The sequence below is a fragment of the Nicotiana tomentosiformis genome, chromosome 2, assembly GCF_000390325.3.
Source record: "Nicotiana tomentosiformis chromosome 2, ASM39032v3, whole genome shotgun sequence".
NCBI lineage: Eukaryota > Viridiplantae > Streptophyta > Magnoliopsida > Solanales > Solanaceae > Nicotiana > Nicotiana tomentosiformis.
In genome coordinates this window covers 180,368,969-180,380,728 of record NC_090813.1, presented here as the reverse complement: position 1 = coordinate 180,380,728, position 11,760 = coordinate 180,368,969, and the positions used below count along the sequence as shown (strand labels likewise).

Below are 11,760 nucleotides of genomic sequence, written 5' to 3'. Positions count from 1 at the left end.
TTCTGAGATCCTTCCTTCCATGGAGTTGCTGTCTTCCTCTATCAGTTGTTTTGTAGCTTTGCACGGCCGACCTCGTGCTCTTCCCATTTCCGATGAGCGCAGATTAGCATTTCATGCTAAACGTGTGCCGAGAGAGACGAATTCTTAATATCTAGTAAGAGACGAATTCAGAATTTTAAGTCTATAGATTCTAAATTCTAAAATAGATAATTTACTTAGGTTATATACACAGTAAGTAGATATCTTAGCGCAAACACAATGATCTTCATTATTGTTATTTCCATTCTTTTAAAAGCTCCACTGAAGGGTTGGGATGGTTAAAATTGTTTTACTCTTAATTAAGAGTCTCGAATTTGAGCTCCAAATGTGAGCGTTGAACACCTCTCGATGAACCTACCTAGCACGAATTGAACTAATCGGGTAAGTGAATTTTAGATACCGAAAGTCTCGACCAATTTTTTTATAAGTAAACCATTACATTAAAGGGCAGCCCGATGCACAAAGTATCCTGCAATCATGCAGGTCGAGAAAAGGGCCGCATCCAATAGGTGTGATGTAGACAATCTAACCTAATGCAAACATTAGTGATTGCTTTCACGATTCAAACTCGTGACCTAAGGTTACACGGAAATAACCTTACCGTTACTTCAAAACCTTTTGTAAGTAAGCCATTCAAGGTAAAAACAAAAATGTTGAGGGGGTAACGTGTACATAAGAGGTTCCCAATTTTGCATCTTTACAATTGAAAAGAGTAAGATGTACGTTGAAGAAGAAGTGGGGCCTAATTCCAATTAAGCCCAAGAAAGTTGAAATGTGAAATGGGGTGCAGTCCTTTTCTTTGAATAGAGAGTTTTAATGGAGTGTTTTGACTAAAGAATTACTCCTATGAAGTTATTTTCATACGCATGACAAAATAGGCTTTGGATCCCTTCAATATACAGTTGGATTTTTGCGCGTGAAATTTGACTCTACTTTTGTTTGCCTACTCAGTCAATAGTTTCTGTACTCTCACCATTTTTTTTATTATTAAATAAGATTTACAAAATATCAGAAAATCTTTTGTATGAACCCAAAACTCTGAATAATTTACACAGATCTTGCTAAAATCGACCTTGTAGTCAACCATATGATGGAGATATTATACAGTAAACAACAGTTTTTTGGCTTCTGCTTCTAGAAATGTCAAGGTTGTCAATTGCTTTCATATGGTATTTTTTTCCATGTGATTGAGAAATTGGGAAGATTGAACTTTATCCATTATAATGTATTAATTTTACAAAACAACATTATATCATGCTACTGTAATTTTTAATACTATAATAATAAAATTATTAAACTTTACCCATATATGGAGATTGAACTTTATACATTAGAATTATAAATTCACAAAATTAATTTTGTCACGCTAAAGTAATTAAGCTTTATTTATTATAATAATAAATTTATAAAATTATTTTTTGTCAAACTACAGTAACTGAATTTTATCTACTATAACAATAAAGTCACTAAACTATTTGTTGTCACATTAAAGTGATTGAATTTAACCCATTATAACAGTTTAACAGTAAAGTCAATATTTTTACATATTATAACAATAAAGTCATAATTTTTTTATCACATTAAAATGGATAAACTTTCAAGGAAATGGAAAAATTGACGAGAATGTCGCACATCGTATTGGAGCGGAATGAATAAAATGGAGTCTTAGATCCGATCTTCTATATGATAAGAATGTGCCACACAGAATACCGAGGACATGACCATTTAGGAGGGTGTGAAGGTCGAGATTTAAGGTAGAAGGTTAGTGAGCAGACGTGAGTTTTTCGTGTCCATATCAGTAGTATTAGTGTTAGTCTCGTACTTTCTTATTTTTAGATTTCTATTACAACCTGTTATTTCTTTTGCTTCGACTTTTTTGCTATCTTGCTGTCATTAATTCATGTTGCTACTGCTTCTTTTTTCATCTGTCATTGAACCGTGTAGGGGTGGATATCGGTCGGTTCGGGTCGATTTTGTAGAATTTCGGTTCAGTTTATTCGATTTTTGGTTTGTGATTTTAATAACCAAATCCGAACCATAATAACTTCGGTTCGGTTTGGTTTGTTCATGTTCGGTTCGGTATAATCGGTTCGATTTTTCGATTTCAAACCATGGAAAAAATAGAACGAAACAACGAAAATATATTACTTGTTGACAGAAAAAGACAAAAGAAATAAGAAATCTCATCAAATACATAAAAAAGATAAGAATCTTTGTGCAAGAGTTATGGATACACTTAAAACGAATACCAAAAATACATTTGACAGTTCGAAAATTCTTTTACGAATTCAATGAACAATTAAACATATTTGAATCGTTGTATATTTATCTTTCCCTCTTCATGGGATTTATCTTGATTTAACTTTATTTTTTTCTCACCCTCTCTCGATCGCTACTTCTTCTAATGAGTCATTAAGTTCAAACAAGTACTTATGTTATTCTTTGCTATTGTACTGTTCATGTTGTTGTATAATGACTTATGAAATGACGGTCTAACAGCATAAAAAAATTACACCTTAATATAGATGAAAGAAAAAAAAGTTTAATTTGTAGGAGCGCCAACCGAATTACAAGACTTAAAGGAGCCCCTCATATGTTTTTACATTTGTTCTCTCTACACCTATGATATTATTTTTATCATATACAAGTTGTTTGTAGTATGATTCTTATGCTTGGTTGTTTTATTATAAACAGTCTATACCCTATGTTTCCTTTTATAAACATATCTCATTTAATAATAGTTAACGTAATTAACGGTAAGGGACTAAGAGTAAAAAAATAGGTAAAAAAATTTGGTTTTTCGGTTTAACCGAAAACTGAACCGTTAAAATCGATTACCGAACCGAACACCAAACTTTTTAAAACTATAAACCAAAACCGACCGATAAACCAAAATTTTCGGTTCGGTCGGTTTTTTCGGTTCGGTCGGTATTATACCCACCCCTAGAGCCGGGTATCTTTTAGAAACAACATATCTATCTGCTCAAGATAGGGATAACGTATGTGATGTTAGGCTAAAAATCCATATTTTTGCATGTAATTTACCTTGCATTATACCTCAATCTTGTTAACTTTGGTGTAAATATTTGTGACTCGAGCTTAATAATGATGTTTATATGTGTAGGAGTCAATTTGAAGTGATTTGGTAAGTTTGCATGCAAAGTGAAGTAAAAACGGAAGAATTTTGAGAGAGTATGAGTTTGGTGCCCAGGTTGGAGCCAAGCACCAACCAAAACGCCAAAGGTAGAATAGTAAAAAATTTCGGCGTCTTGATTGGCGCCAATTGAGACGGCTAAGGCGAATTTTATCCTATTTTGGGTAGGACTTGGTAGTTTCGACCCTACACTCCCCAACATGTATAAAATGGGCTAAACCTATTTCTTGGAGGATATACATTATTGGGGAGGAAAAAGGCGACTGGAACACTTAGAAACATCGAATCCCAAGAGTTTTTCTCTTCCATTCTTCCTTAATCTATATTTTCATGCTTTCAATTATTATCATGATTGTTAGTATGGTTATGCGTAGAAAAACCTTCCCATCTAGAGTTTGATGGAACCTCTTGAAGGATGATTTTTTCAGTGCGTTTAATATGAATTTGCCATTTACTTTTCTCTACTTGTTCAACTATATGATTATTGTGGTTGATTGAAGGGCCCTCAATTGATTGTGCCTATTTAGTATGTATTGCTTGGAAAATGGTACATATTTAGGTAGTTGTTGACCAACATCACTCCTAACGTATATGAAAAATCAATACGGAGGGTTTAAAGGTGGGATTAGGAATAACGAAACCTTGGTGCGATCTTAGTGAGCGGTAAACTAGTGCTAGCTAGCGTAGTTCAGAAGAATACGTCTAGTAAATTATTGTATTTGCTCGGAAGAGAATTACGACACCCAAAGTGCTCATGATCTGTAGAGAATATCTAGGTGAATTTATATGAGATGTGGCGGGGAGGATTCCGACGAGAGGGAAAATCGTAACCTTAGACCTTTCCAATCTTGTCTACAACATTTGCCTTGTTAGTATTAAAATTACAGTTTTTTAATTACCTTGCCTTTAGTTAGTAAACACTCAAACCATTATTTAATATTTCTGAAGGTTAATTACTTGAATTCGTCCGAATCTAGTGGTTATAATTAGTAGGTTAATTCTCTGTGGGATTTGACTCTGAACTTGTAAACCGGATTATATTTGCAATGACCGCTAGACCTCTTAGGAGGCATAGTTGGGCGTGATCAAATTTTGGCGTCGTTGCCGGGGAGTTAACGCTGTTATTAATTACAGCTAGAAGAATTGCTAGGATTCTTAGTTTAATCAATTTTCTTCATTTTAAATTAATTATATTGAAATCCTAATATTTGTAGTCTTGGGTATTACAGGTGCATGCCTAAAAACTCTTCAAGAACTGGTGAATTGTTTGAAGCATTATCGGATCCTGAGAAAGCTTTCAAGGCATTAAATCGTGCAAACAAGAAGGACAAACGACAACAGAACTCAACAGAACGAATTGAACTAGACATGGGTGATGTCATAGATGACCAAAACAACCAAAACAATGTGAATGATCCGAGCAATCAGGGTGCGGCACCTCTTATGCTAGAAGCGACCTTGTATGATTTGGCACAACCCACCGCTGAAAATCTGGCAACCGCAATTGCAGTCCCTCAGATACAAGAGGAGTCATTTAAAATCACAAACAACATGCTACATCTGTTGCAGAACAAGGGACTATTCTCCGGGTCTTACATTGAAGATCCACAACAGCATCTGAAAAACTTTTTGTCAATTAGTGTCACTCAAAGGCAACCGAATGTGACACCGGAAGCAATCAGACTGTTATTGTTTCCATTCTCAGTGACTGAAGAAGCTTAGACTTGGTTCAATTCGCTCCCCATAAACTCAATCACCACTTGGGAGGAATTAGTCAAGCAGTTTTTGAACAAGTTCTACCCACCAAATAAGACTGCCAAGCAAGTTGATGAGATATTGAGCTTCAGGCAGAAACCAACTGAAACACTACAAGAAATGCGAGAGAGGTTCAAGGGGATGCTGGTTAAGTGTCCACATCATGGCATTCTAGATCAGATGTTGGGACAAAGGTTTTACAAGGGATTGGCAGATAGCTTGAAGGCCAACGTTGATGCTTCAGTAGGTGGAGCATTTTTTAGCAAATCATTTAGAGAGTGTAAGGTCTTGCTAGATAAAATGGCTCAAAACTCAGGATGGATGACAATAGACATTATAATCACCCCTGTAGTTCACTCAGTGGCTTTGGACCCAAACAATTCTATAGCCAAGAATATGGCCACTCTGATGATGCAAATGAGTAGCCTCACCAAGAAGATTGATGAATCAGGCCAGAAGCAGGTACACATAGTTGACACGACTAATGAGGGATTATGTACACCATGCATTAACCAACCGTATGTGTGCTCGTGGAGTGGTGAAAGTGACATCCATAACTAACAGGAAAATATGAACTATGTGGGCAACTATGGAGGAAAGAGGCAAGGTGGTCAGAATTGGGGGCAGCAGAACCAGCAGTATAGACCAGCACAACAACAGTACAATAATAGCAACAATCCTGGAGTTATGTGACCACAGGGTCAAGTTGTGCCTTACCAAAGGCAACAGGGATACAATCAGCAAAATCAACAGCTAGCTTATCAACAGCCTCAATAACAGCAGATAGTGAGACAAGGTGATGGGTTATCTGAAATTAAAGGAATGCTTCAAGAATTGATTGGGTCCAATGGAAAAATGCAAGAGAAGTTTGAAGCACACGACTCAACGATAAAAGGCATTGAGATTCAATTAGGGAAGATATCGATGGCGCTGAATAATCGCCCCCAAGGGACATTACATGCACACACACACATTTCAATCCAAAAGAGCAGGGTCCAAAGAAGCTTATGGCAGTGAGTCTAAGAAATGGTAGAGATCTTGATCTAGAGCAAGAAATTGCTCGCGAAAGCTGACCAACTGAGATACTTTTGCAAGTACCAATTGAGGTGGATAATTCAACAGAGTTAATAGAGGTAACGGTAAAACATGCACAAGAGGACCAAACAAAGAAAAAGAGGTTGTAAAGGAGACTGATAAAGTGCAAGAGAAGGCATTAGAAAAAAGTGCCCGAGCAGGATATAACTCAAGTCACAGGAAGGAAGCGACCTCTAACATCCTTCCAGTAAAGGTTGGCTAAATATCATAAGGATGAGCAGTACAAAAAATTCATGGAAATATTGAAGCAAATTCAGGTAAACATTCCTCTAATTGATGCTTTGAGGGAGATGCTCGGTTATGCAAAAATGATGAAGGACTTGATGTCACACAAGTTTGACTTTCAAGACTTGGTAACTGTGACATTGACTCAGACCTGTAGTGCCGTTGTGACAAGACCTATAGTTGAGAGGCTATCCGACCCTAGAAGCTTCACAATTCCATGCACCATAGGTAGCTATGCATTCGCCAAAGCATTGTGTGACTTGGGGGCGAGCATAAATATGATGCCATTAGCTATCTATAAAAAGTTAGGCATTGGAAGAGCAAGGCCCATATCCATGTTACTACAGCTAGCTGACTGAACAGTGAAAAGGCCATCTGGTATACTTGACAATGTACTTGTGCAAGTTAGAAAGTTTGTGTTTCCGGCAGATTTTGTCATTCTAGACTGCCAGGTTGATGAGGAGATTCCCATAATTTTGGGAAGGCTGTTCTTTGCCACAGGAAGAGCTCTGATTGAATGTGAAACCGGGGAGCTGAAAATGAGGCTAAATAACGAAGTAATAACATTTAATGTGAAAAAGTCTATGCGGCGACCCAGCGAGTTTGTAAATTGCTCTTTGATAGAAGTTGTGGATGTGATCATGGAGGAAGATGATGAGGCACTTAATGCAAAAGACCCTCTTGCATTCTGCCTCATGAACTTAGAGGAGGTAAATGGTGAAGACTTAGCGGAGTGGGTGTTCGCTCTTGAAGGCCAAGGGTACTGGAAAAGAGAGCTCGAATTCAAGTTTTTACACTTAGAAGAAAGAAAGACTCCTCCAGCTAAGCCATCGATCGAAGAGCCACCACAGTTGGAATTGAAACCGCTACCATCTCACTTAAGGTATGTTTTCTTGGGACCTAACTTGACTTTACCTGTTATTATCTCATCTAATTTGTTAGATGTGCAGGCAGAATAGTTTCTGCAGGTGTTAATAGAGTGCAAAACTACAATTGGTTGGACCATTGCAGATATTAAGGGTATCAACCCAGCCTTCTGTATGCATAAGAATTTACTGGAAGATGGGCACAAACCTTCCATAGAACATCAAAGAAGGTTGAACCCCAACATGAAAGAAGTCGTGAAAAAGGAGGTGATCAAGTGGTTAGATGCGGGAATTATTTTCCCCATCTCTGACAGCAACTGGGTTAGCCCAGTTCAGTGTGTGCCAAAGAAAGGTAGAATGACTGTGGTGCAAAATGAGAACAACAAGCTGATCTCAACAAGAACAGTCACGGGATGGCGGATTTGTATGGACTACAGAAGATTGAACATGGCCACCCGAAAAGACAATTTTCCCTTTCCGTCCATTGATTAGATGCTAGATAGATTGGCAAGGAGGTACCACTTTTGCTTTTTGGATGGATTCTTGGGGTATAATTAGATCTCTATTTCCCCGGAGGATAGAGAGAAAATGTCATTCACCTGTCCATATGGTATCTACGCTTTTCGGAGAATGCCGTTTGGCCTATGCAATGCACCTGCCACATTCCAATGGTACATGATGGCCATCTTCCTAGATATGGTAGAGGAAATAATGGAAGTCTTCATGGATTATTTCTCAATGGTGGGAAACTCATTCGATGAATTCCTTAGGAATCTGAAAAGAGTGCTGAAGATATGTATGGAGACTAATCTGGTGCTAAACTGGGAAAAGTGCCATTTCATAGTACATGAAGGTATAGTCTTGGGGCACCTAGTTTCAAGTAAGGGCATTGAGGTGGATCGTGCAAAGGTTGATGTAATAGAAAAGTTACCACCACCCACTTCCGTCAAGGCAATAAGAAGTTTCCTTGGCCACGCCGGTTTCTACAGACAGTTTATAAAAGATTTTTCCAAAATTGCTAACCCTTTTGTGTAAACAGCTTGAAAAAGATCTCCCTTTTGTGTTTTCTGATGAATGCAGGGTAGCTTTTATGGAATTGAAGAAAAGTTTAGTGACTGCACCTATCATAGTGGCACCTGACTGGGGGCAATCTTTTGAGCTGATGTGTGATGCAAGCGACTATGCTGTGGGAACAGTTCTTGGGCAGCGAAAAGATAAAGTTATGCATCCAATCTACTATGAACCTTGATTGGTGCCCAACTAAATTACACAGTGGCCGAGAAAGAGATGTTAGCAGTGGTGTTCGCATTTGACAAATTCAGGTCATACCTGATAGGCTCGAAGGTAATTGTGTATACTGACCATGCTGCTCTCAGGTACCTAATTGAGAAGGAGTCAAAACCACGCCTGATTCGATGGGTGCTACTACTGCAAGAATTTGACTTGGAAATCCATGACCGAAAGGAAACAGAGAACCAAGTGGCTGATCATTTGTCTAGGCTGGAAGGAGCAGAGAAGAAGGTTGAGGTGGAGGAGATTGTGGGAACTTTCCCTGATGAACAACTGTTGGCTACGAGCCTTAAGATAGCGCCATGGTATGCAGATATTGCAAACTACCTGGCGAGCGGTATTGTCCCCTATGACCTATCCTCTATACAAAAGAAAAAGTTCTTCCGTGATTGTCGTATGTACTTTTGGGATGAGCCTTATCTGTTCAAGATTTGTGTTGACAACATGATCCAGAGATATATTCCCTAGATAGACCAATCTTCGATTTTGTAGGCTTATCACACATCCCAATATGGTGGCCATTTCGGGGGAGTAAGGACAGCTGCGAAAGTGTTGGAGTCAGGCTTCTACTGGCCGACATTGTTCAAAGGTGCACACTTCTGGGTGAAGGGTTGTGATGAATGGCAACGAACCGGGAATATTTCCCGCCGACATGAGATGCCCATGAACCCAATTCAGGAGGTGGAAGTGTTTGATGTATGGGGAATCAATTTCATGGGGCCTTTTGTGAGCTCATATGGCAACAAGTACATACTCGTAGTTGTGGACTATGTGTCAAAATGGGTGGAAGCTGTGGCACTCCCTACAAATGATGCAAATGGAGTCATTATTTTTTTGAGAAAGAATATATTCACCCGGTTTGGCAGTCCAAGGGCAATAATTAGTGATGAAGGCACTCACTTATGGAACTGAGCCTTCGCAAAGATGTTAGAAAAATATAGTGTGCGCCACAATGTTGCCACCCCATATCACCCACAAATGAGTGGGCAAATGGAAGTTTCGAACAAAGAGATAAAGAGCGTTTTGACAAAATCCGTGAATGCTACAAGAACAGATTGGGCGAGAAAGTTAGATGATGCAATCTGGGCCTATCATACTACTTTCAAAACTCCAATTGTCATATCGCCGTATAAATTGGTGTTTGGGAAGGCGTGTCACTTACCCGTGGAGTTGGAGCATAGAGCTTTGTGGGTATTGATGCAGCTGAATCTCGATATGGAAGTTGTGGGTACAAGTAAAGTCATAGAGTTGCATGAGATTGATGAGTTTCGCTACCATACTTTTGAGAGCACAAGACTATACAAGGAGAGAATGAATATGATGCATGACAAAAATATTCTTGAGCGGAGTTTTAAACCTGGAGATGTGGTATTGCTATACAATTCGAGATTGAAGCTGTTTCCGGGCAAGTTGAAGCCAAGATGATCAGGACCATTTCATGTGGTAGAGATGCATCTTGCCGGAGCCGTAGAAATTACATTAGAAGATGTCTTCCGCAAGTTTAAAGTTAACGAGCAAAGGCTAAAACATTATCAAGGCATGGTTGAGGAATATAAAGCGATCTCGACCATGTACTTGAAGGATCCTTGATAAAGGGATGGCCTGAGTCGTGCCGCGACGTTAAATCAGACACTTCGAGGGAGGCAACCTATTGTAATGCTATAATTTGTCATGCCGCGACGTTAAATCAAGCGCTTGTTGGGAGGCAACCCAATTTTTTTTGTTTTTGTCTAGTTGTCATTTAGTTTAATTTTTTTTTTAAAAAAAATAATAAAAAATTCAGCAGCAGTTCAGCGCTCAGCTAGGCGCTAGGCGACAATGAAAACAACAAAGGCATAAAAGTCACGCACGCTGCTGTTTTCTTGAGCGCTAGACACGGATGAAAACGGCCAGGAGCATTGGAAATAAATCCATTGAAAGGAAGCAAAAGAAAATCAGATGGTTGGAACTAAGTGTGAGGTGCCCGCACAAAGGATCATGCTTGGGAGAAGTCTGAGTATCCCATGAGCTGCTAATGCTTCGGCCTTTGGCCTACCAGGGAGTTTCTTTCACTTTCTTGTTATTTATGGTGTGCATTAGGGACAATGCACAATTTTAAGTGTGGGGTGAAGAAATTGTCTTGGTGATTTTCTATGATATTTTAGTCGTGTTAGTTTGACTAAAAAAAATAAAAATAAATTGGACTTTTTCCGATGATGGATCTCTTGGACAACTTTCTTGAGGGATTAAGGTCCAATGAAAAATTCCAATTTTTTATTTATTTATTATTGTTAGTTAGTCATAGGTAGATAATAATCCCCCTTGGTTTTTCTTTTGGTATCGGTTCTTTTCCAAGGGATGTAACTTGAACCGGGTAGTTTGTTTTTTTATTTTTTTAGGAAACCGAGGGAAGAAAAATTGAGTGTCCTATAGGCCTTTTAACCTATTTGATGCTAACATAGTTAGACCGTATCATGTAAATTATCTTCCTAACATGTTTTAATGATAATTGATGCCGTGAAAGATTGAATAGCTTGTCTGTGATGCTTTCTCTCAGTTACTTGACTCATTTTTCATGTAGTGCTTTATTGCTTAATATTTCTTGACTTTGTGATTACTTGCCTAAACTTGAGAGTTGGAATGGAATCGTACCGATTGGAGTCATGTGCATTGTGTGATGTGAGATGTTGATTACATTCTGTGCTATCAAGTGTTTGTCTAGAACTTGCCCTGTGTGTTAGTCGAAGCGAAATAAGTAAGCTTTATGAGTCTAGGAGATGATGTAGGCATTCCTTTGATTGTCCATTGAGATATTATGACACCATAAATAAAATTATCCTTAGATAGCCCATTTGAGACTATAAGCCTTTTCTTTGGCACCCACATTACAAGCCAATTCCCATTTTGTTCTTAGTTAAATCTTGTTAAACCTTTACCTCCGAAAGTACTTAAGTCGCTAGAAGAGTAAGGTGAGAGTTGGGATAGATTTTGAGTGGAACCATAGAAAGGCCAAAAGGTGAGTGCATAGGTAGAGAGTGCTTATTGGCGACGAGTCGATATTTGAGGTTGGGTTGTTATGGGTAGGTTGTTTGAGTGTTTTTAATTGGTCAATAATATTCCGGCATGCGAAAGTTGGGAAAGGTATGAATGCGTATGCAAGGGCTCAATTGTTGGTATCAACCATGGTCATAAGTGTAATATGTTGGATTGCCAAATGTTCCTCCATTGTATGATGTCTTGCATGCATTGTTTGGTTAGCAATGTTTTAGGTTGCTCGAGGACGAGCAAAAGCTTAAGTGTGGGGTGGTGATGTTAGGCTAAAAATCCATATTTTCGCATGTAATTTGCCTTGCATTA

At 38.5% G+C, this 11,760-nt stretch overlaps 1 protein-coding gene across 1 annotated transcript; it reads left to right on the top strand.

Annotated features, from left to right (window-relative positions):
- The first annotated feature begins 9,348 nt into the window (after positions 1 to 9,348).
- Positions 9,349 to 9,849, top strand: LOC138906190 (uncharacterized). The gene has a single exon (XM_070194715.1). It carries the CDS (start codon positions 9,349 to 9,351, stop codon positions 9,847 to 9,849), a length of 501 nt encoding a protein of 166 aa, XP_070050816.1.
- The last annotated feature ends 1,911 nt before the right edge of the window (positions 9,850 to 11,760 follow it).